The sequence below is a fragment of the Sphaeramia orbicularis genome, chromosome 6, assembly GCF_902148855.1.
Source record: "Sphaeramia orbicularis chromosome 6, fSphaOr1.1, whole genome shotgun sequence".
NCBI lineage: Eukaryota > Metazoa > Chordata > Actinopteri > Kurtiformes > Apogonidae > Sphaeramia > Sphaeramia orbicularis.
In genome coordinates, this window is record NC_043962.1 from 55,092,326 (window position 1) to 55,119,850 (window position 27,525).

At 36.8% G+C, this 27,525-nt stretch overlaps 2 protein-coding genes across 4 annotated transcripts in view; one reads left to right on the forward strand and one right to left on the reverse strand.

The window, feature by feature from the left end:
• Nucleotides 1-27,525, forward strand: part of LOC115421075 (low affinity immunoglobulin gamma Fc region receptor II-like) — a 299,216-nt gene that overhangs the window by 205,346 nt on the left and 66,345 nt on the right. The window lies entirely within an intron of this gene.
• Nucleotides 744-27,418, reverse strand: LOC115421079 (ALX homeobox protein 1-like). Its single transcript, XM_030136790.1, is given in 7 exon segments — nt 744-1,375; nt 21,045-21,173; nt 23,471-23,553; nt 23,556-23,621; nt 23,624-23,776; nt 27,119-27,223; nt 27,226-27,418. Coding segments are annotated over 7 exon segments (960 nt in total). The 5' UTR covers nt 27,308-27,418; the 3' UTR covers nt 744-1,033.

Genomic DNA, 27,525 nt, shown 5'->3' on the forward strand with positions numbered 1-27,525 from the left:
TAACTCCTGAAGTAGTATTTGTACTTGGATTTTGCAGGAAGTTTTGTAGTTACTGTAGTAATAGTATACCCAAATTTCAAAGCACTCGTGAAAGTTTTTATTTGTCTGTATGTGGAGTGAAACTTTGGAATAGTCTGGACATCTAACACAAGCAACGCCAAAATATCCACCCATTTAAACTGCTATACAAAAATATGGTCTGGTCCCAGTGTAAAGATGGAGGGTCTGAAAACTGATGTTCCATAAATACTCTGTCTTAAATGTTCATGTGTGCTTGTTGGTCCTCATCTAGTTGGTCTGTGTTGTCCATTATCATCTGCTATTGTTCTGACCATCGCTGGGATGTGCTGCCCTTTACCATTAGTGCTAGTGTAGTTTGTGGGGGGTTTTTTCTTGCCACTGTTGGTCTGTAATTATTATCATGTAAGTTAACGGTTAACTGTTACCTGTGGTAACACCACCAGGAATGTACTTTGTTTCTATTTTTACTCACATTTTGGTTCTATAATGTAAATACTGTCAAATGAGTTCATTCTAATTTGCTTTCGGCCTGTTTTGTTCTATTTTGTTCATTGTTCTGGTTTGAAGTCAAAGGACAGGAGTGAGTATTTAAAATGTTATTATGTTCAGTTATTTGATGATGTGAATGGGGGTGGGATTAAATAAGTTTTTCTTCTTCCCTCTCCTTTTCCAGTATAGATGAAGGATTTTTGTTGGAATTTTGAATTTGTGTGTATTCTGCAATGCTCGAAATAAACAAACAAATGAATGAATGAATGAATGAATGAGGTAAAAGGGCAGAGCATTAGGACACGTCTGAGGTTTTTCCTGTACAGAAGGTGGAGATGATCTAAAGCTGCTGGAGTTTGACTCAAAGAGCAGGTGTAGAACAGGGCTGTTCCGTCCCAGCAGCAGGTACGTGTACGTGAGCGTTCAACAGTCTGTAAAGCCACTGCAGATGCAGCTCAGTCTGGACTGAAGCTTTTCCTTTAAATAGGACTCAGACCGGTCCAAGTCCCAGGCTGGACCGTGATCACATGGCCCAGGAGATGTTGGCCGTGTGCTCCTTGGCCTTCATGCGGAGCACGGCGATGCTGGACGAACGCCTCTCGAACTCGGGTTTGGTCTCGAAGGCGTGATGCCCGTTGGCGCCCGGCGTCAGGAGGGAGTCGGCGCCGAAGAAGTTGTTGAGGGAGACGTGGCTGAACTGGTTCTGCTGGTTGGGGAAGCTCATGTAGCCGTGGTCGGCGGCACCGGCGGCGGAGCGGGGGGAGTGGGAGTAGGAGGTGACGCATGGCGGCGAACCGCGGGGCAGCATGCACGACGACACCATGGAGCTGCCGGGCGCAGGCCCCGCCCACAGGTTATTGGGAATCTGTGGAGTTTAAAGGAAACAGGTTGGATTCATTAGTTTAGTCCGACTTCCACAAACACATGGAGTGGTTTAATGGATTTAACCCTTAAAGACCCAGACGTCCACCACCGACCAGAACCATGTACTGATGGAACTGTTTAATACCTGATGGTCCAATAAACCTACCGATACAAGGAAACAAAGGCTGTGAAATACAGTTTGTCATCTTTTCATGAAATAGTAACAGATTCAACAGTAAAACCCATGGAGTTGGATAAACGACAGAAGTCACTTTTCCACTGACCCTCTAACTGCGCAAACATAATTTGCACATAAAAATATGTCTAATGGAAAAATGACAATTTTGCCCAAACTCTTGTTTTTCAATGAAAAGTTTTGCGTTTGCAAGGGGTGGTTTTTCAGGCGTAGCAAAACTGATATATTGTGCAAAACTGCAATGGAAAGAGCTTTTTACGCAATTAGTCACATGAACTAAACAAGTGTTCAGAGAACGCAAACCTCCGCCAAGCACCCGAACAGTGTGCATGTGTGGAGCGACTATTTCTGTTTAAATTCAACAGTTTCCAGGTTGTTCCATACAGCAGAAAAAGTTGAAGCTTGGTACCAGTCATGTGTCTGTCAAATTAGATTAAATTCCAACCAATATTTGTTGAGTTATAATGAAAAACCTTACTGTGACCTTAAACTTTGGCCTACTTGGCCCAAAACTTCATGGGTTCATCCCAGGGCCTAGGCCTCTCTGTGAGGAAGATTTGGTAAAGATGGTTGGAATAGTTTTCCTGTAAAATTGCTAACAAACAAACAAACACACGAAGCAAAGTGATTCCAATACCTCCTGGCAGAGGTAACAAAGGATGCTGATGGATGTTACAACAAGAGAAGCAGAGGAGTTTAAAACAAACATGGTTTGTGTGGACACACCAGGAAACCCACTCATTTTTGAATTTAGTACAGTTTCACAGTTCCTCTGTCTGTCACTTCCAAAAAGGCCTCATTCGTGGCTGCTCTCAGGTGTAACGGGCTGGACTTAAAGTCTAATTATGAGCGCCAGAGCTGTGGTAGAAATATGAATATATCTGTAAATCAACGGGATATTTATGTTTGTCGTCATGTTTATGAAATGATTTCTCGTGACATCTCGCGATAATAAATAAACAAATCATTGCATTTGTGATTTAATGGAAAAACCAACATTATGCACTTCTGTTTTTTTGACATTTAGCAAATATTGGTAAAGTTTTGCGCACATGTCCAATAGAAAAGCGACTAAATACTGTAAATATCAATATATCATTCATTACAATTACATTAACATTTACAATTATGCAAATTAGGTGATGACATCATTTAGCAACTAGTAACTTTTAGGACAGAAAACACATACTTTCACTACTAAGGAGTTGGACACACAGACTTTTCGACTGTTTATCACTGAGCATCCTTCTCTCCATCATTCCAGAACAGACTAACAGACGCCGTCAAACACTTAAACCAGAACCAGAACCACTGGACCCACACAAAACACAGTTAATACTGAGCATTTTTACAAACTTTATACAAGTTTAACACAAATATTTCTGCTGATTAGGACAGTAAGACGCATGAAAAAGACATGATTAATGACACAGATGGTTGTGGGAACATGATCATCTACACAGTGAACTGATAATAAAGTCCATCTGTTATCTAAAGTGCACTGTGGAAAAATTACAACCTGCATAAATTTAATGCATCCATGTTACGCTTTATCTCAACCAAATAATTAAATATACTTTTCTGCTGTAAAATATTAGACGTAAAATAAACATTATCTAAAGTAAACCTGCCCTTCAAAGTACAAATGTTAGAAATCCTCCTCACATCAGCTTTTCCATTTCCTGTCTGGATTTCATCATCATTATTAACTCTGTAACGCTCACATCATAACCACCCTACAGAGGAAACTCATTTCGGCCTCTTTAGGGTGTCCCATTTTTGGGACTTCTTTTCCGATCAAGCTCTTAATTTGACCAGTTAATCTCTTATATATCAGTAACTCCCAAAAAAAATTTCGACCCAATCCGTAAAGTTTTAGATCCCCCCCACCACCATCTTTAGGGTGCCCGTCAGCTGAGTGCAGAAAACCCATGTTTCATGGAAAATCCTGCATTTGTCGGTACCTGCTGAACTGAAGAAAAGGGAGGGTACCAGATGGGTAATCTAGGACCAGATGTTCTCCAGTGAAAGCTCTGAGTGCAGATCTGTGAAATAAGATTAGGCAAGAAAGAAGTCTGCAAAAACCTGTGATTTGACCCATTTTTCAGTGTCAAATGACCTTGACCTTGTCTAAAATCATGTGACCTTTGACCTGTACATGATTTGAGACCTTCATAAATGACAGTACCATCCCCCAAAACCTCTAATATGATATTTGCATGAGCAAATATGACAGAACTAACCGACAAATGCAGGATTTTCCACTGAAACATGGGTTTTCTGCACTCGGCTGACGGGCACCCTAAAGATGGCAGTGGAGGGGGGGGTGTCTAAAACTTTATGGATTGAGCCAAAATATTTTTGGGGAGTTACTAATATATAAGAGATTAACTGGTCAAATTAAGAGCTTGATCGGAAAAGAAGTCCCAAAAATGGGCCCTAGGCCTCTTGGATCTGGGATCTTGTCCTTTCGGTCATGACCACAGGTGAGGGTAGGAGCGTAGACTGACCGGTAAATCGAGATCTTCACCTTTCGTCTCAGCTCCTTCTTTACCACAACCAGCCGATACAGCGATTGCATCACTGCAGACGCTACACTGTGTCAGTCGGTTGTGGATATTATTATTATTTGTCAGTAAAATCAATCAAATATTACGTCTCAGATTACGGCTTCATCCAAATAACGGACCACACTCCAACCATCCTGAGTTTACTGTCATGTTTACTCAAATAAATGCAGCAACATGACTGATAACTGGGCTCAGGTTTGTCCTTTCTGTTGATTTGATTTGTATACAGAGTAAAGGCCACATACCAGCGGTAAACGTCAAACACACGCTCTGCTGACAGTTTCATCCAAACGACTCCGCTCACTCATTCTGCCAAGAATTCAGTCAAACAGAAACGCCAGGACATGAGTGGCATGACGGAGGAGCGTGGAAATGCATTTACTCTTTAACTGCATTTTGTCCAAACGCTGCAGACGTTTGTACAGTTTCTACAGTTTCTACAGTTGGATTTCTCTCAGATTGTTGTGACATGATCTGTTATGTTTTTAGGTTTTTGTGTGATGGTGTTTTTGTTTTATGAAGGATTTTGATGGATATTCAATTTTAATCTGCATTTTGTTCACAAAAACTACACAGTAATAACAGAGTGTCACTTTAACTCTTTGAGAGTTGAATTTAACTCTGTTTCAGATAACATTTGGTCCCATTCAAAATTAGAGTAAAATTTACTCTATGGCCAGTGTCAAATTTTCTGAGTTAATTCTATTCAATTTAGTGTCAAAATTAATCAGAATCAGCTTTATTGGCCAAGTATGTGAGCACATACAAGGAATTAGGCTTCGGTTTTTACACTGCTCACGACATACAGCTGCGACATGAACCCAGAACAACATGTGGACCTGGACACAATACAGACCAACAGTCCACTGGAGACAGAGACAACAATGGGCGGAGATTTACACTGGATTTACAATGGAATATATACGGAGTGTAAACTGGAGTTTTTATACAGTGAGTGGACGTGTGCATCCAGTCTATTAAAAACATGTTTATGTGTATATTATTTACAGTGGGGTTTATATTCTAATATGTACAGAAAGTGCAAATTGAAGTATTTATACAGTGAGTGGATATGTGCAGGAATATAGTCTGTAAAAAAATAAATAAATAAATGAATATAATATAATATATATATATATATATATATATTATATATATATATATAATATATATATATATATATGTGCCTGTAGAGTTGAATTTGACACTGCATCTGTGCAGAACTTACACTGACTTTTAACTCTACTGTTACAGCTGGTTTACTCTCCATAGAGCTAAAAATACTCCAGGTTCAAATAGCTGACACTGTATTTTTTACAGTGTATTTCTATTCCATGCTTTCTCACGTCGTCACATCGACTGTATCCTGACATGTGACTGAACCCACACAGACCCAAACATCCACTGATCTACTGTTTAATACAGGGGTGGCAAACATGCGGACCACGAACCTGAACCGGACCACCAAAGGTTCCAGTGCGGCCTGTGGAATGAATTTGCAAAGTGTAAAAATTCCACTGAAGGTATTTACAATAAAGAGTGTCAAAGCTGTTTTAGTTCCAGTTCCACATACAGACCGATGGGATCTGGTAAAATAATAACATCATCTATAAATAATGACAACTACTAATTTTCTTCTTGATTTAATGTGAAAAAAATAACACGACACTATGAAAATATTAACATTTACAAACTATCCTATAACAATAAAATGTGAATAACCTGAAGAAATATGAACTTGAAATGTCTAAAGACAATTCTGTGTAATTGTACTAATATTCTGCCTGTTATCAAATGTTTGGTGTATTTGATCCACTGTCGTCTGTGAGTTGAGTTAAATAAGCTGCAGTGTAATATTGTAGAAATTGTTCTTATTTTAGTTTCAAACTCTAAAACTGTACCAGTATTCTGCCTGTTATCACATGTTTGTGTAACATTGTGTCTAATGCACATGTAGAAATGGTAAGTTCAGGCTTAATATTGTTAAAATTGCACTCATTTTTCTAACAAAATTTCATTTTTTTCAGGTTATTCACTTTTTTTTTGTGAAATTTTGTAAATAGAAATATTTTAATGATTTAATGTTTTTCTTTGCACTAAAACAAAGAGGAACAGTTGTCATTATTTACAGGCTATTCTGTTATTATTCTACTGGTCCGGCCCACTGGAGACCAAACTGGGCTGAGTGTGGAACCTGAGCTAAACGGACTTTAACAGCCCTGGGTTAACTCCTGTGGATCCATTAACTCTATAAACACATGTAAATAACTGGACTAAAACACAGTTGGTCATCTTTTCAAGGTCAGCATTAATTCACCAGTAAACCCACAGAGTTTGATAAATGACAGTGGATGGACACACTTTTATTTACATTCAGAACAAAATGAACAAAAATGAACAAAAATAAACAAATAAGGAAGTTAATCTGCAGAAAATTACATGACTCATAAGTGATTTTCACTGAAAAAATACAAAATGCGAAAGAAAATTGTATAATAAATGCTGATAAATCACTTCTGAAAGGTTAAATGTAGTGAAAGATTTTTTTTTTTTCATATAGTTTTCATTTATTTACAAATGCCAGTGGTTGGAGATACTTGTTACTATGTTCAGTAAATGATATATTTTGCTGAAAAAGTCACTTTTTCTTCTGTTTTGATAAAATCTTTGAATTTACACTGAGTGTTAATAAACATCTACATGAAAATACAGAATTTACACAGAAAAATGCACACTCCAGAGGATAACACTGGTTCACCAGTTAAACCCATGTAGACTGATACATGACAGTTTATGGACACACTTGTTTTTACGTTGAGTTATTAATATTTTTGACTAAAAAGCAATTTTTTTCTTCAGTTTTCTCTGTTTCTGATTTAACCCTTAACTTTAATCTGAACTTTAATGAAAATGCATGATTTTCACTGAAAAAAGATGATAATATTGTAATAAATGGTAATAAATCACTTAAGAAAGGTTAAATGGAAAGAAAAAAATAATTTGGGAACCGACATAAAAGTAGCTCTGGGTCTTTAAGGCTTAAATTCCATTTGACTTCATTGAATAAATAAACTTCAGCCTCATTAACCCTTAAAGACCCACTGATACTTTTATAGTAGTTCCCAAATAATTTTTTCCCTCTATATTTAACCTTTCTTAAATGACTTGTCACTATTTATTATGAAATAATCCTCTATATTTTTTATTTTTCCAGTAAAAATCAGGTATTTCCCAATATTAAATTTACTGATCATGTAGATGTTCATTAAAGTTCAGATTAAATTTTAGGGTTATTATATCAGAAACACAGAAAACAGAAGAAAAAGTAAATTTTTCAGCAAAGATATTGATAACTGAAAATAAAAACAGTGTCTTCATTCACTAGTTGCTTTTCCATTGGACATCTGTGCAAAACTTTACTGATATTTACTAAATGTGTTACAAACAGAAGTGCATGATGTCCGTTTTTCCATTCAGTCCTAAATGTGCTGATTAGTGTCTTTCTTCTGGTAGATGTCAGTAGAAGTCATTCCATAAACATGAACATAAACATGTGTCGTTTTGAATCTAGAATGTTCGTTACCCCTCTGTCTCTGACTAAACCCTAAAATGACTGGCTTTCCTGGTGTGTCCCAAGGTTATTATCGTTAACGAAAACTAACAAAATGACGAAAACTAGAATTGAAAAAACCTTTTTGTTAAACTGACATAAATAAAAACTCTAATTAAAAGAAAAAAATGATAACTAACTGAAACTGTATTGTGTGTTTACAAAACTAACTGAAACGAATAAAAATTATGGATAAAATTCCCTTCCTTTTCGTCTTTGTCAACGTCGGACTAATACGAAAGCGATTTATTTCGCTCTAGCAATTTTAGCTAGCGGCACCATAGGGTACTTGACGGTCCGTCACTTGTGTTCACTTGTGGTTTCTAGTCGTCTTCTGGTCCCCACTCTACCTGGAAACATGGAGACTAAAGCAGCAGAGTCCTGTCTGGGATTTATTTGAATATGACGACAGAGAAGAAGAGAAAAGAGACGACAAAACTAAAACTAAGCTAAAACTAAGCATTTAGAAAAAAATGAAAATTAATAAAAACTAGTAAACCTGCTCTAAAAACTAATTAAAACTAACGGAATTAGAGAAAAAAAAAGCCAAAACTAAATAAAATTAAACTAGAATGAAAAATCCCAAACTTTTAGAACCTTGGTGCGTCCACAAATCTAATGTTTGGTTTAAACTCTTCTTCTTCTCTTGTTGTAACATCCATCAACATCTGTTTTTGTTCATTAGACTCTAGTTGCACAAAAAGCTCTTTCTGGAAGTTCTGGAAGAGCTGACATTAGTTTTAAGGGTCAAAAAGAATCTTTTTTCACTATTTGGTCAAAATGGACAAACTATGTTAAATTTGTAATGGATGTGAAATGAACACATCGGTGATGTGAATAATTTTATGTGTGAAACGTGTGTTTACATTAACGTAAACATACACACCTTAAAGCATTGTACTGATGAAGTGGTGGCGCAAGCCCTCTCCTCAGCCCACTTTTCTTTCTTTCCTTATTTTATTTTATTTGTTCTATATATGACAAAAAATCTTGGATAAGCAGCATTTTTCCATTGGATGTGCAGAAATTGAATTGTACCCGTAAGGGAAGTTTTATAACAGCTGCTTTTCCAAATAAACCAAGAATGGAAAAGCGACTAATGTCGCTGATCCAACTCCATGGGTTTTACTGGTGAATCAATGTTGTAGAAGATGACGGTGTTTCCATGGTAACTACGGAGCCTCTGAACATCCAGATGGATCATATCTGATGACCATGAAAAGATGAAGAACTGTATTTTACACCAGTTTTTTTCCATGTATTGACAGGATGAGTGGATCAGAAGTTCTTAAATATTTTAGATCAGTAGATGGTTTCTGGGTCTTTAAGGGTTAAAACTGTCCAGATCTGTGAAAGTGTCCTTAAGTCCATGGGCACAGAACCAAATGTGTCAGGTAAAGTACAGCAGAACCCAGCTGTGGTTTGAGTGGGAGTGTCCGCTGACAGTTGGATCCAGTTCAAACTGTGGGCGTGTCCACTTTGACGACATGTGCCGTCCATAAGCGGAGCCTTCGACCGGAGCCCGAACTCAAAGTACAACTGTCAAAACCTGAGCGTCAACCAAACAAAAGCAAAGGGTTTAAAAGCCACAGGAACGCAGAGGACGTCCACAGAGTTTAGAGAAGACAGCCAAAAAGACGAACAAAGAAAACAAGAGGAAAACACAGAGAGGAGCAGCAGCCACTGAGGGACAGCTGTAACCATGGCAACCCACCAGGACTGGACAGGCCCACTACAACAGAACAGGACACAGTAGAATAGAACACAATAGAACTATATATATATGTATATATATATATATATATACACACACACACACACACACATACAGGTAAAATAGGATATATACAGGTAATATCTGATATATACATGGTCAAATTAAACAACTTTCTGATGTGGACTCGCTCTGTGACTTCAGTCTTTTTCTGAGTTCATCTGTCGAGTGTTTTCTGCTGAATGTGAACAAACACACACACACACACACACACACACATACACACACACACACCTACACACATACACACACACACATACACACACACACATACACACACACACACACACCTACACACACACACACACACACACACACACACATATATACACTGCTGTAGGGGATTTCCCAGTTAAAGGCCCATTTAGAGGCAGCAGTAGAACAGAACAGTTTAACTCCAGTTTAAAGTGTATATCTGTTTTTCTCCAGCTTCATGTGTTTGATTCCTAAACTGTGAAAGTCTGCAGAACAAGGACATGCTTCTGTTTTTCTGTGGACGGAGTGAGTGTGGAGCTAAAAAGGGAAACAAAAATAATATTTGGATTTTATATATATATATATATATATATATATATATATATATATATATATATTATATTTGGAAATTCTTTACTGATCCGAGTTCCTCTTTGAAATAAAATACTACTAAACCAAATACTCCACTACGTCTCAGAAGCACATTTTGTACTTTTTTTCTCATCCACATCGTTTTAGTTACTTTTTAAATAACAGTATTTCTACCCAGCGACAAACAAATACTGTATAATAATTGTGAATATTCGTGGTAAAGTGTGTGTTTCAGTTTGAAATCCTCCTCCTGTCTGAGCTGAATAAACTCTGTGTAAACCCTCTTGGATTCATGCACCAAACTGAAAACAGGCCTGTTCTTCTGAGCTCATGGAAACCCAACTTTTCAGATTCTTTAGTTTCAAACAGGACAATAACTACGGAGCCCGGGAAGGGACATGAAGAGAAAAAAATGTATTGCGTTATAACGCAATAGTTCAAAAGTATTGCGTTATAATGCAATAGTTTTTGCGTTATAACGCAAAAGTATTGCGTTATAACGCAAAAGTATAGCGTTATAATGCAATAGTTTTTTGCGTTATAATGCAAAAGTGTTGCGTTTAAACGCAAAAGTATTGCGTTATAACGCAATAGTTTTTGCATTAGGATCTGCATTGTGGATCGGACAGGTCGGTCAGGTCAGACACACCTGGACCTGCAGTCCTGTGCCCTGTGCATGTGGAGTTCACATGACCGGAACTCTGTCATTATTTTTCCGATCAGAAAAATTCCAACGGTTTCTGAAACCTGAGACTCTGTGCTTTATGGACATTCTCGGGTCAGTGCGAAAATTTCACGGGCACCTGTTCTAGAAGCTGCAAAATAAGCCATTCTGTGACTGGGGACGCACACAGCAGAGCGGATTCACGGAGCGAAGAACCGGAGCGCATAACGGAGTGGAGAACGGATTAGATCTAGTTTTGGAAAATGTAGGCAAGACGGACATCCACAGTTCCATGACCCCCTGGAGGTTTACGGATAGATTTGTGACCGAAGGAGCGACTGATGGAGCAACATCTGAAGAAGAAGGTAAAGTTCACCCAGTTCCATTTAGTGGATTTTCTACATGACTGAAGCACTGTCTGCTTTTTCTGTGGAGTTTTTACTTGTTTCACTTTAGTATATGTGTAAACTGACGCTTATACTGCATCGTGGTTTTATAGAATAAAGTACGAACCGTGTAGAGTATGTGTTAGTTTGGAGTATGTTGGACTTTCTGTGCGTAAAAATGCGCATGACGCTCTACAAAATAAGAGCGCATACGCTGATGTTCGGTGACTTTTTTTCTTCAATAGTGCAATTTGACCTTGTTTTGTTGTCTAATACATTGTTCTAGTGTGTTATTTTTCCATGTGTCCACCGGTAGTTACATTCAAGGATGAAGAGAGAGAAGTCACGGTGATGCGCAAGGCTCTGGTGATGAGAGCAGAGACTGAAGACTGTCCACACACAGATGAAGGACGGAGGAAGAGCCTGATGATGAGTTCAAAGACCACAGACAGTGAACACATCCACAGGAGGACGGACTGTTGGTGTGAACAGACTATGTTCAGACTGGGCCATAGGAGCACTGCCTGGATCAGAGCTGTGAACTGACACAACTGTTTCTGCAGAACCACGAACATGAAGGAACTCTGCAGACACAGAACGGACAAATGCCCTGTGTGTGTGTGTGTGTGTTGTGTGTGTGTGTGTGTGTGTGCGTGTGTGTGTGTGTGGTGTGTGGTGTGTGTGTGTGTGGTGTGTGTATGTGTGGTGTGTGTATGTGTGTGTGTGTGTGTGTGTGGGGGAGGGGGGGACGACGACACACCTGTAGAGTTTGGATTTTTTACCCTGTTTTTGCACAATAAAAGGCAAATACTCACACAGCTTGTTTTAAACAGTTTTTATACTTTTAAAGTTCATATTTAACTTTCAAATGTTGTATCCATGTCTAATTTCAGTGTTTTTTCTGCTAAAACTAAAAAAAAAAAAAAATTATTCCGTTTTTGTGTTTTTTTGTCATTTTAAATTGTTATTACAGTATTAAAACAAATAGTGATTGCAATATTGAACGTTCGAAGTGGTCTGCAAAAATTGACAAAACGACCCAAAGCATATTTTCCGACCTTTTTATGATCAAAATAAGAAAACCAGTCCAGGTGGACCATCTGAGGCTCAGGAGTAGAAAGGATTTGAATCCAATGCGCACATCCTCCTTCTCATGCGCAGATCATTCACACTTGGCGCACATACATCTGTATCCATGAAGCTGCACACAGACGTGAAGCTGGGCAAATAGGAATTTAATTCAAAAACCGTTGGAATTTTTCCGATCGGACTAATAATGAAAGAGTTATGGTCATACTACACAGGACAGGGGGGCGTGTCAGACCTGGCACGGTCGGACCAGAACTGGATTACAATGTATTATGTACGGACCTCAATCAAGAGAGAGCATATATGATTGCGTTATAACGCAAAACTATTGCGTTATAACGCAATACTTTTGCGTTATATCGCAGTAGTTTTTGCGTTATAAAGCAATAGTTTTTGCGTTATAACGCAATACTTTTGCGTTATAACGCAATAATTTTTATTTTTTGCATGTCCCCTCCCGGGCTCCGTAAATAACACACACACACAATACGACGATATTAAAGAATATGAAGAATTACTGAAGATGAAACTATCTGCTTCTGGGTCACAGAATAAACTGGCATTTGAACAGTTCCAAACACAGACCGCATGTTTTTATCCGTACTGAACGTTCACATTGTTCTGATAATAATACTTAAAAGACTGAATCTAGTTTGAAAGGGAAAGTTGACAGGAGTCCAGCTGTACTTACGGCATCATTTTAGAAAGTATAAAAATATGTATGTCTTCAGTCTCAGCTCAGCAGATCAGCTGCAGCTCATGGTTCAAAACTAAACAGAAGCTTCATGAGGACCTGTGCCTGTTCTGTCGTTGCCCCAAACCTGTGGAACCAGTTGCCCTTAGATGTTCGACAGGCTCAGTCTATGCCTGTCTTTAAATCACGTCTAAAAAGGCACTTTTTCTCATTGGCTTTTAATCAATATGTGACATGTTTCTTTTTTTATATTTTTTATGCTGTTTTTTATCAGATTTTAATTTGTCTTTGTTTTTATGATGGTTGTATTTTGTTGTTCTTAGCCCGCTTTGCACCCTGTGTTATCACTGTTTTTACTTATTTACTTATTTAATCCCTTGTTTTATTTTTCGTGTACGGCACTTTGGCCAGCTGTAAAGTTCTTAAAGTGGATTATAAATAAAGTTGGTATGGTATGGTATGGTATGGTATGGTATGGTATGGTTAAATGACGTGTAGTTTACAAAGTGTACAGACTGGTTCACCCATTCAAGATAATATTATAGCATGAGCAGAAAAGATAAACTCAGTAGAAATGTTGATTTTTGCACAAATTCACTGTTCTCATTATTTCAAAACATGAGAAAATCTGTCAAAATGTATGATATGCATATTTCAGACCAGAGGTGATTTCTCTCAGACTGCAGTGGAAGCTCAGCTTCCCCTAAAATAACTCAAATTAAATGGTTAAATCTGTTCGGTTGTGTTGACATTTCATTAACACCAAATGTGTTAGAACACGTTCATCTCACAGATGAGTTCGTTCAGAATCAGCTTTATCACAAATCACAGACTGGATGTCGTTCACTTCTCCTCCATTCCCGTGTCTGTGTTTTCTCCTCCATCTCTGCTCAGTGCATTTGTCGTAGACGCTCAGCGTCCATGCACTTCAATGGGACTGAGTGGAACTGGTTTAAACTGACTCTAAACTGGACGCTAATCGGATAAATGACACCATGTTGTCCCGCCCCGGACGCTCAGCATCTCTGGGGGTGAATGGAGCTGTGGGCGGAGCTCGGCCAGGGCTGGACACCAGGATTCCACGTGCTGATTGGAGGATCAGTCGAAAGGCTGAATCCCGTTTGATTGACAGCTGTTTTCAGATCTGCTCCTTCACTGACACAGTTCAGTTTAATACCGTCACACATTCTGCTGGGAAATCACACAAACCACTACCAAATTACTCGTTCATTTCTTGCACTGTAAATAAAACACACTCTTTGCACTTCCTTGTTTCAATTTAGCATAATTTCAGCGTTTTCTTGTTTACTTGGTACAATAAGGTCACAGACCATTTTCTTAAATGGAATGGAGGATGAATTTATGTTTAAATAACTTGACATTTTTTTTTGATGTAAGCCGACAATGAGCTTCCCCTGTCTGAAAGACGAGCAGCCGCCACTGTTTCAGACGTGTGTGCTGATAGTTGTGCAAAAAACATTAATGTAGTTGTGCACAAAATAATTATGTGTGAACTGTTGAATGAGTTCAATCGTACATAAAATGTATTGTATGTATTTTATCAGAATAAGAATGAATAAGTTTTGACAAGAATTACAAACACAAAATGTAACTTTACCATTGTTCTGTCTCCATCATGAATACGAATTCACCAACGTGACTCTACTGTCAAAATCTGTCCCCACTTCACAGACATTATTTCTGGAGCAGAAGATCCATGGATGTACAGACTGACCATGAGTTCAGGATCCAGATCAGGCAGGATCACTGTTCAAGATGGACGATGAAGTCAGAGAATGAAACCAGGTCCAATCCAACCATTAGTCCACTGCTGTGACCAAGCAGAAGGATCCTGAACTCATGGTCAGTCTGTGAATCCATGGATCTTCTGCTCCAGAAATAATGTCTGTGAAGTGGGGACGGATTTTTGACAGTAGAGTCACGTTGGTGAATTCGTATCATGATGGAGAAAGAACAATCGTACAGTTTTATTTCATGTTTGTAATTCTTGATGTCAAAACTTATTCATTCATATTCTGATAAAATACACACATCATATTTTATGTACGACTGAACTCATTCAAGAGTTTATAAATATGTATTTTTTGTACAACTATAGACTAATATGCACATATTTGTATCTTATGCACATGAATATTTTGACACCAAACAAACCTCATAGACTCAACAGACTGAACTACAGCTGAGAGTAGAAAGTTCTTCAAACATGCGCAGCAATAAAATACAAACAAACAAGTGTTCAGAGAACACAAACCTCCACCAAGCACCCCGAACACTGTGCATGTGTGGAGCCACTATTTCTTTTTAAATTCAACAGTTTCCAGGTTGTTCCATTCAGCAGAAAAAGTTGAAGCTTGGTACCAGTCATGTGTCTGTCAAATTAAATTCAATTCCAATCAATATTTGTTGAGTTCTAATTTTAAATGTGTGGTAAATGGGATTTTCAGTGTTAAATGTAAATGTCCACAGAGTCCACATTCCACAGTGGATGTGGACAATTTTGTGCCAGATACAAGATATTGTTCTAAGCTACAGGTGGATCCAATTGGAAGCTAATCGGATTTGTTTTGAATTTTTGATGAATTTTCAAAAATTACTCAATGATGAGAGATGGAAAATTGTAGATGTTGTGACCTTGCTGTGACCTTGAACTTTGGCCTACTTGGTCCAAAATGTTACTGGGCTGGTCCCAGGGCCTAGGCCTATCTGTGGGGAAGATTTGGGAAAGATGGGTGGAATAGTTTTCCCATAAAGTTGCTAACAAACAAACACACAAACAAACAAACAAACACACAAAGCAAAGTGATCACAATACCTCCTGGCAGATGTAGTAACAAAAAAACATATGAATTGAGCAGGAAAACAAATAAAATGACCAGATACGATAGTAAAACATTGATAAGGATTATTTGACCACCTAATGACAGCTTTTGCGTACATACTCTGCTGCTCATACCTACATCATGTCATTTAACCCATAAGGACCCTGTGTGAGTTTTGTGGCACTTCCCAAAGGATTTATTCTCTGTATTGAACCCTCCTAAATGATTAAATTATTTATCACCATTTATTAATATTATCTTCTGAATTAGCAATTTTTCCAAACAAAATCATATTTTTTCCTATGTTTAATTCAGTGATTATGTAGATGTTCATAAAAGCTCAGGGTAAATTCAAAGGCTATGAGACAAAATCAGAAAAAAAAAAACCTGAAAAAAGTTACTTCTGTATCCAAATCTGTCATTAACTGAACATAAACCAGTGTGTCCACCCAATGTCATTGATCCAACTCCATGGGTTTGACCAATAAATCAATGCTGTAGAAGATGACAGTGTTTTAACAGTAACTACGGAGCCTCTGAACATCCAAATGGGTCATATCTGATGACCATGAAAAGATGAAGAACTGCATTTTACACCAATTATTGACATGGATTGATAGGATTAATGGATCAGTTGTTTACATCAGTGGATGCTTTTGGTTGACAGTGGATGTTTGGGTCTTTATGGGTTAAAGTAGATTTTAGATGCAGAACTTTTACCTGCATTTGAGTATTTTTACCTCCGCCAGGAGGTATTGTGATCACTTTGCTTTGTGTGTTTGTTTGTTTGATTGTTTGTTTGTTTGTTTGTTTGTTTGTTTGCAACTTTACAGGAAAACTATTCCAACCATCTTTCCCAAATCTTCCCCACAGATAGGCCTAGGCCCTGGGACCAACCCATTACATTTTGGCCCAAGTAAAGTTCAAGGTCACATCTACAATTTTCCATCTGTCATCATTGAGCAATTTTCCAAAATTCATCAAAAAATTCTGAACAACTCCAATTAGCCTCCAATTGGATCCACCTGTAGCTTAGAACAATATCTTGTATCTGGCCCAAAATTGTCCACATCCACTGTGGAATGTGGACTCTGTGGACATTTCCATTTAACAGTGAAAATCCCATTTCCCACACATTTAAAATTAGAACTCAACAAATATTGATTGGAATTGAATCTAATTGGACAGACACATGACTGGTACCAAGCTTCAACTGTCTCTGCTGTATGGAACAACCTGGAAACTGTTGAATTTAAACAGAAATAGTGGCTCCACACATGCACAGTGTTCGGGGTGCTTGGTGGAGGTTTGCGTTCTCTGAACACTTGTTAGTCTTAAGTGCACAGTCTGAATCCTTCCAGCGGGGCTTTAGAGGCCCAGGAAACGCCAACCCAAGGACAGACTGACACTGCGGTCTCCTCTCACCTCATCTCGTACATGACCTTTGTCCAAACGGCAAGATAAATGTTCGATCTAACATGAATCTGATCTGAGGTCGTTCATATTTAGCTGTGACGCCTCATCAGAGTTTAGGCTCTTATCTGCAGACGGGCTGCCATGAGCGGTGATTCATAACAAGACACGACACCACTGATTTATACGGACAAAGACGGTCATTTAGTGAGCAAAGATAGCCCAAAATAGTCCCGCATCAGAACTTCTGCTTCAGTATAATTCCATAAGTATTAGCAGTTAAACAGATCAAGTATTTTCAGTAAAACTTGATCTGATGCCTCTGACAGATTATTACTGAGTGTCATCATGGATTATTAATAGTGAAGCTCATCAGAGTTTGTGTTGTTTCTGCTGGAGGTGGAGCTGGTCCAGGACTTTAGATCCAGTTTCATCAGCAGAGACGCCAAAAAACCCAAGATTAACAACAGAAGAACCAAATAAACCCAAGATTAACGACAGAAGAACCAAATAAACCCAAGATTAACGACAGAAGAACCAAATAAACCCAAGATTAACAACAGAAGACCCAAATAAACCCAAGATTAACAACAGAAGAACCAAATAAACCCAAGATTAACGACAGCAGAAGAACCAAATAAACCCAAAGTTAACGACAGAAGAACCAATAAACCCAAGATTAACAACAGAAGAACCAAATAAACCCAAGATAATGACAGAAGAACCAAATAAACCCAAGATTAACAACGAAGAACCAATAAACCCAAGATTAACGACAGAAGAACCAAATAAACCCAAGATTAACGACAGAAGAACCAAATAAACCCAAGATTAACAACAGAAGAACCAAATAAACCCAAGATTAACAACAGAAGAACCAAATAAACCCAAGATTAACGACAGAAGAACCAAATAAACCCAAGATTAACGACAGAAGACCCAAATAAACCCAAGATAACGACAGAAGAACCAAATAAACCCAAGGTTAACGACAGAAGAACCAAATAAACCCAAGGTTAACGACAGAAGAACCAAATAAACCCAAAGTTAACGAAGAGAACCAAAAAACCCAAGATTAACAACAGAAGAACCAAATAAACCCAGACTAATGACAGAAGACCCAAATAAACCCAAGGTTAACGACAGAAGAACCAAATAAACCCAAGGTTAACAGAAGACAAGCACGGCTCTGAGACGCAAATACCTTCAGTTTTTGGAGCATTTATTCAATGTTTATGGAGCATAGAGGGAACAAAAATCTGTGTTTAGTGGAACTATTATGGAAGTAAATCTGTCTCATCAGATTTTGAATTATAAAAGCGAATGAATTTCTTGCACTGAATTTTTTTTACACAGAAATTAAGTATCTGATTTTTTTTTTTTTTTTGCATTGAAATTAACCCTCCGGTATCCCGTCCACCAAGGCCCTCACTAAGCACCAAGTGTGCCTTTTTGGCACACTTGAGGAATAATGTCCAAAAAAACTTCATTTTGATTCTTTTACACTGTTTTCTATTTCATCAACTTGAGCCATAAATAAAATACCAAATACTCAATAATTGTCACATTTTTTAACCCTTTAAATGCTGTGTTTGGAATGGAAACAAAACATTTTTTTGGATGCAAAAAACACAAAAATATATTTTTTCAATATACTACATAAAAATTGGATCACATATATTTGATTTTTTCATCCTGGCATATGTCAGTGATTAACTCCAACATTGGTTAATTTGCATAATTATTTTTGGCGCTAGGTCAAATGTTAAAATACACTAGCATCTGTCACAAAGTGTGCGTAAAACGCACACCTATAAATCAAACTATTAAATATTATATTGATTTATTTTTCTGCTCTAATTTGATTTTATTTTTTAAATCAAGGTCAGCCCTAATCATACTGATCAAATAATCGTTCATTTTACATTTTTTTAACCCTTTAGACGATCTCTTTATCATAATGTCACTATAATTTTTGATGCAAAAAACACAAAATATGTTTTTTTTCAAAATACTACATAAAAATTGATCACATATTATTTGATTTTTGCAGCCTGGCATATGTCAATGATTAGGTATCTGAATATTTTTGTCTCTGAATTCAACAATGTTCATAAATTTAGAATTAAAAAAATTGATACAAAACATTCAAAAGCAAAAAAATTCAGATCACACATCCGCGCTGACCGTCTTCCTGCATCGGTGTCACATGACCAACCTAATGTAACTCGATTGGCTGGCTGTTGGTTCCACTTGAGATAGAATCGAATGCTTATCCTTGGTGTACCCGATGCGTGATCGGAATTTTTTGCGTCTGAATTATTTGAATCTGATTTTTTTTTCATCTATGTGTATGAACATGGTTGAATTCAGCGACAAAAAAATTCTGATACTTAATTTCAGTGCAAAAAATTCAGCACTAGAAATTCACGGCTTTTATGATTCAAAATCTAATGAGACAGATTTACTTCCATAAACTGTGGACTTCATCTTTAACTGTAAATATTTTGTATCTTAAAAACGTGTCATATAATTGTGCTATTTTGTAAAATCTTCACCTGAAAAGTACACAGAGAGAAACAGTGAAGTCGAATATTTGCCTCTGAGGTGAAGTACAGTAGCTGTAAAAGATGGAAATACTCCAAATTAAAATGACACTTTACTGCTGGACTTATTTTCCAACATTAATTTGAACTAATGTAACATAATGATCTTTCTGATGAGCTAAAAATGTGAAATATTTGGATAATAGTTCAGATGTATGAATGATTTCTAACCTTGCCTTTAGATATTTCTGTTAAATATTTATTTGTAATGCACTGTTTACTCCAAATAACTTCCTTTAAAGGTAAATATGAGATAACCACTGGCATAACAATGAACACACTGTAAAAAAAAAAAAAAAAAAAGAAAAAAGAAAAAAGAAAAAAAAAGGTATTATTCCGGCAGCAGGGGTGCCGAAAAAACACAGTTAAATAACAGAAAATAACCATCTCTAAAAATACAGTAATTTTCCCATAATTAAAATACAGTTTATTGCCCTAACTTTACATGAGATTATGCTTTTTTTTTTTTTTTTTTACTTTTAATGTTTAATAAATAATATTTACATGTATTAAAACAATTAAATTATCTATAAATATATATATAAATAATTTTTCAGTGAGACTCAGTTGTCCAATCCACTGATAAAAACTGTATTTGGACAGTTTATCAGTGCTTATACATGTTATACATTCACACAAATACATTTATTCAACATTTTTGTTGTGAAACCTCCTGTAATTACACAGAGATTTGTCAACTAACAAACAAGTCTGGTTAAACTTACAGAACAAATACTTCTTTTACGGTTGTCAGTAATTTTATCTTGTTTTATTATCATTATTTTTTTTTTTTTTTTACAGTATTAAACTTTAAATAACAGTTTAATCTCATAAATAGAAAAAAAATATTTATGACATTAAGATACATTTGCAAATGTATTTTAAGTATTTTTCTGTGAAAAAGGAAAACTTTCTTTTAAAAAATGTAAATTTTTTGGTTATTCACAGTTACAGGTTTTTTGTGTGTTATTTCACATTTAACATGTCAAATCACAGTCTGTTTTTGTCATTTCATTGATATTTTCCTGTATCTTAAAAATACAGGAAAAATCTTTAAAATAAACAGTGAAAATTCAGTTAAATTACTTTTTTTTTTCCAGTGCATAGTGCATAAACATCCTCCATGTGCATTTGTGCAGATCTCCTCTTCATAGAAGCAGACGTAAACACAAAGCTAACACTAACACTTCTATTTCTCTCCACTTTCAGTTGACATTGAACTGACGTGTAATTGGTGCAGAAGCTGAAGCCCACTTGCCTGTGTGTAGCTGTCGGTCCTGGGTAAAACCGATAAATCGTATGTGGTTGCGAAGTGGCTTTTGGCCTGTTGGATCTGTCCGTAGCGCTCTCTTTTCCTCCACTTGGCTCTTCTGTTCTGAAACCAAACCTGCAGGAAACAAAAGCAGACCAGTCACACCAGTTTACTGTTACTTCTGTCAAACTAAGACAAAGAAACACATGAAATGGAAGTGTTTATTATGGAAGTGTTTATTTGTTGTACTGAGGACTATTTTTGTATTTCTTATCAGATTAACTGCATTTCTGTTCAAAATCTAAAAATCTAAATCTTCTAAATTATTTAACTAGTAGTATTGTGACTGCCTCCGCCGCTACCGCCACCACAATAATTACAGCAAATTAGGCTACTGGTATTATTACATATTTTGTATTATCACAACAATTATTCTTTTCCCCCTCACTCCCCCCTCTCTCTTTCTCACTTTCATTTACGCCCCCTCTTCCCCTTTTCTCTATCATCCCTTACCAAGCTATATGGTTTAGCTGCTATTTACATTTCTGATTTTTCATTGTAATATGACGTTGTTGTTTGTCAATACTCTGTCATTGTTGTTGTTTTTGGTTTGTTTATTTGTTTGAGTTTCTCTTTGTTTATGTGTTGTTGTTGTTTTTCTGTCCACATTGTCTTGTTAACTATCATTAATAAAAAATAAATAAATTAAAAAAAAAAACTGTCTTTCCGTTCCTGTGAACCACAGTGGACATCAGACTGTAGAATTCCACCTTAAAACCATAAAATTACACACAAATATTTGTCACACTTATTTACATATATTTATTTTACTTATGGATCATATTTGTCAAGTACATATTGTACAAATTACTTGTTCTATTGTGTTTTAATAAAGTGTTCTGTATATTTACGTATTTAGATTTAGAACTGTATCCTCCTCAGACCCAACTATGGGTTTCACAACTTTATACAAAAAAAAGAAAAGAAAACTGTCCACCACAAAGGACATTCCATAAAAATAAAAAAACTGCATCTGAAAAAACTGTTGCATCCTGATGTTTCCAATTAGACACTGATTTAATAAAAAAAAAAAAAGCTGGTACTTTGCTGACATTTCCTGGGTATCAGGAGTTTATATATAGTCTGTGTATATTTAGACCTCTATCTATCTATCTATCTACACTATAAAAAAATCTGTAATTAACAGAATTTTCACTGTTTATTTTACAGATTTTTCCTGTATTTTTAAGATACAGGAAAATATCAATGAAATGATAAAAACAGACTGATTTTACATGTCAAATGTAAAATAACATGAAAAAACTGTAACCATGAATAACCAAAAATTTCCATTTTTAAAAGTTTTTTTTTTGTCACAGAAAAATACAGTTAAAATACATTTGCAAATGTATCGTAATTTCAAAATATTTCTTTTCTATTTATGAGATTAAACGGTTAATTTACAGTTTAATACTTAGAAAATAATTAAATGAGATAAAATTACTGACAACTAACCATAAAAGAAGTATTGTTCTGTCAGTTGAACCAGACTTGTTTGTTAATTGACAAATATCTTGTGTAATTACAGGAGGTTTCACAACAAAATGTTGAATAAATGTATTTTTGTGAATGTATAACATGTATAAGCACTGATAAACTGTCCAAATACAGTTTTTATCAGTGGATTGGACAACTGAGTCTCATTGAAAATTTCATATTTATATATGTATGTATGTATGTGTGTTGTGTGTGTGTGTGTGTGTGGTGTGTGTGTGTGTGTGTGTGTTGTGTGTGGTCAGAGGAGTAAAATATGTCAATGGATGGTACTTTACAATTATTTATTATTATTATTATTATTATTATTATTAATTCATTCATTTTCTGAACCCGCTTTATCCTCACTGGGGTCACGGGGGTCTCTCGGAGCCTATCCCAGCTACACAGGGGTGAAGGCGGGGTACACCCTGGACAAGTGGCCAGTTCATCGCAGGGCTGATTATTATTATTATATTATTATTATTATTATTATTATTATATTATTATATATTATCCATTATCTCTGATCGTTTTTATTAATTTTCCTGCTCAATTAAGGTGTTGTTTTTGTTTTTGTTTTCTTTGTTTTTCACATATATGTTAGTAATTTCTTTCCTGCTGCTTGTTCTTTTAATTAAACTGTAACACACTATTTCATTCATAAGGATCCTGAATCTGAACGTCGATTTTTCCGCCGCATTCCTTTCTTTTTCGGTGTTCCGCGTCTTTGGTCAGAGTCTGGAACCTGAACAGGCTTCAGTCCGGTCCTGATGGAGGGAGCGGGCCTGTACTCGCGCCTCCGTTACTTCGTACCTGTACTCGCCCTCCGTTACCTCGTACCTGTACTCGCGCCTCCGTTACCTCGTACCTGTACTCGCGCCTCCGTTACTTCGTACCTGTACTCGCGCCTCCGTCAGCTCGGTCCTCATGGCCAGCTGCTCGCGCACGTACACATCTGGGTAGTGGGTTTTCTGGAACCCTTCTCCAGCTCCTCCAGCTGTGCGCTGGTGAACGTGGTCCGGTGTCTCCTCTTCTTGCTGCTGGACCATTACTGTCACACTTGTCCCCCCCCAGATCCTCCAGGTCCGTCTTGTCCGGGGTCGCGCTCACCGGGGACGCGCGTAAAGTGCAGCAGCTGTCCAAGGAGCGGCCCAGGTCCGAGTGGAGGCCTTCAGCATCTGCTTTAGGCACCACGAAACTGCCTGCAAATACAATACAACTGTGACGAAACTAAGCAGCAACAACAAAAAATAAATAAAAATAAAATAAAATACACATTAAAAAGTCAGTATTTAAAAGAATTAACCTTAAAGACACAAACATCCTCCACCTTTAACCCAAACATCATGCTGATCCAAACTGTTTAATGATCCATTAATTCTATCAGTCCATGGAAATAATTAGTGTAAAATATGACCCATTGGACGTTCAGAGGCTCCGTAGTTACTATGGAAACACCGTCATCTTCTCCAACATTGATCCCCAGTAAAACCCATGCAGTTGGATCAGTGACAGTGGATGGACACACTGGTTTAGGATCAATAATAAATAAAATGACAACAATGAAGAGAAAAATGTACAAAATAATAAGAAAAAAGAAAACAATAACCAAAAAAGCAACTAAAATAAAGAAAAAATGATAAATAAGCAATAAAATGAATTAAACATTGACAAAACCTACATAAAAAAACAAAATGATCCACAAAATAGATGAAATGGATGAAAAATAATAAACCTGCAGTTGGATCAGGACAGTGGGTGGGACACACTGGGTTATGTTCAGATAATGACAGACTGGATGAAAAAGACACTTTCAGTTTTCACTGATTTGATAAAATAACCTTTGAATTACTCTGAGCTTTAATGAACATCTACATGATGTAAATTAACCCTTTTATGCAGTAATTATGAGAACTTAGTTAAGGTGTTGTCTTGAGTGTTTTTATTTTCCTCCACAGGCATGAAAAAAAAAACAGTGTGGTTCCAGTTGTTTTTTTTTCATGGAGTTACAAAATGTCCATGCATTCATTTTTGAAGTAAAGAAACGTGTTTTAAAAGCCAGTGTCAGAACTGGGATTTAAAAAATGGAATAAAATGTGATGTTTTTCTCACATTTTAACATATTCTAATGCTAATTATCCTCTTTTCATGGAAATAATAGCACAAAAAAAAAAACAACTTTTTTTTTCTAACAAATAATTGATTTACACTCAAACATGTTGGTGCAGATCAGGTTTTTCTAGAACAGCAAAGTTACAGTGATGGTCTGAATGTCAGAGTATTATGGGATGGTGCATAAGTGTCCACTGTGTTGGCTGATATGGAACTGAAACAACCAAACCCATGAAAATACAAGAGAACAGCTGCAGAACAACTGACCACTGGACTGACCACTGGACTGACCAGTATGTATGAAAGGGTTAAACTGCCAGACCATAATGGTGAAATAATGGCGTATTTTCTTTCTTTCTTCTTTCTTTCTTAATAAAAGTTATAAAAAGTAGACATTTAACATTTTAAACTTGTAATGAATGTGTTGGTAGAGTTGGCAGAGCGGCTCTTCCAATAACCAAAGGGTTGGTGGTTCCAATCCTAACTCAGACTGTCCAAGTGTCCAAGTGTCCATGGAAGACTCTGAAGCCTAAATTGTTCCCAGTTGGACCTCTGGGGATGTGGACAGAGCTGTGGACTCCATGAAGGTGGAGAAAATGGGCTAAATAAGCGCAGTCCATTTAAATCCAATGTTCAGTTAAGCCGATGTTTGACTCAGACTCACACTGCACATGTTCGGACTGAAGCACCTCAGCTTCAGCCCGTGGGCACGTTTGCAAAGTTGACTTTGGAAGTTTGATTTGACTGTTTTATGTGTTGAAAACCTTTTTCCGTTCATGTCTGAAAGTTTGTGTCTGTAACTATTTAATGACCTGTTGTCCGTCTGGGCCACGACACTGTCGGAAAAGACAGTTTTAATGTCAGTGAGGTTTTCCTGGATAAATAAACGTCAAATTACATATATGTATATACATAATATATATATATATATCTATATATATATATATCTATATATATATATATATATATATTATATATATCTTATATAGATATATGTGTGTGTGAGCATGTGTGTGTGAGGTGTGTGTGTGTGTGTGTTTAAAATGAAATGTACATGTTACTCCGTAAATGTGTTTACAGTAGTTGTGTTTTTTACAGTATTGTTCTTAAACCAACAACACAGGATTTTATTTACAGTGTTTAACATCCACGGGTTTATCACCTTTGAAGTATTTAATTTATTTCTCCTTTTCTCTAAATAGTTTTTACTTGTCAAAAAAAACGTTGGTATTTTAATTGTCTGCGCCAGTTTTGGAATCAAACTCTCCTCCATCGGCTGACCTGAATACACACACACACACACACACAAACACACACACACACGCACACACTCACACACACACACACACACATTATTCAGCAAACTTCTAAATCACACTTTTGTGTTTCCCGAGTGATTTGTCACCTTTAATATAAAATGATCCTCAGCCTCTGGCCTTTTCCTTTTGTTTCCAGTGAAAATCCGTTCTTTTCTGTTTGTAACCCTTTCATACATACTGGTCAGTCCAGTGGACAGTCCAGTGGTCAGTCCAGTGGTCAGTTCTTCTGTTCTCTTGAATATTCATGGGTTTTGTTGTTTCAGTTCCATATCAGTGAACACAGTGGACACTTATGCACCATCCCATAATACAGTTGAATTCAGACCATTCCTGTACCTTCTCTGTTCTTCATAAATCTGATCTGCAGTGACATGTTTGAGTATAAATCGGTTGCCTGTTATTGTTAATAGACTGTAATTAACCTTTTTTTTTTTTTTTTAAACAATATGCCAAAAAAAAAAATAAAAACTTATCTCATGAAGTGAGTAATAACTAGTATTAGTGTATATTAAAATGTGAGAAAACATCAGATTAGCTGCATTAAAAATGTTTTCATGTCATAGTTTCCTCTCAGTTTATCAGTAAATATGTTCTTTGCTTCAAAACTTAAACGCATGGTGTCCAGCTGAATGGACATTTTTGTAACTCCATGAAAAATAGATTCATAAAAAAAAATTCAATCGCATTGTTTTTGTAATGCCTGGAGGATAAAAACACTCAGGGGAAAAAAAAAAATCTTGATTAAGACTCTTAATGATTAAGGCTTCATGCATGAAAGGGTTTTAAACGGCACCACATTGTTTTTCAATTTACAGTTTTATTTTCTAAAAAATATAGAAATCCATCATTTCTTCAAACAAATCTGGTTTCGTTCACATACTCTTCCTGTAAAAACTACAGCTGTATTTCATTTAATCGCCAAAAATCTTTTCAAATAAACAACTTTGCATTGTTTTGTCACTTACAGTTTGTTTGTTTTTTATGTTGCAATTGTACAACTTTTGGTGTTAATTCTGCAGTCATTTTGTACAGTGTACTTTTACTTTCTCCTCTCGATGCGTAAAGGTCCTTCTCGGTCGTGCGTAAACTTGTGCACACTCACCCCACACTCACCGCTCTGCTCTCCGCAGGGGGAGGACCGGTGCTCGGCGCTCTGGAGCCCGAAGGCCTGCGCGCATTTGGCCGCAGACTTACTGAAGTACTGCCCGCTGTCCAGATCTCCATCACCTGGTCCATGTAGTAATCGCTGGCCTTCATCGTTTGGTTTTTCAAGGCAAACTTATCCTCCATAAACTCCATCATTTTAACCCAGATCCTTTCGCTTATTAGTAGAAAAAAAAAAAAAAAAAAAACAGAACCTAATCGCCGTTGCGCTGAGCACCGACGAGCTGGAGCTGGATGTGCGTAATGGAATAATTCGCCAGTGGAGTTAATTTGCTCTGTCTTCAAGGCACAACGTCTTTATAGCCCCCAAAGAGAATGGGATCCGTCTAAAGCCCCCCCTCCCCATCACCAGCTCC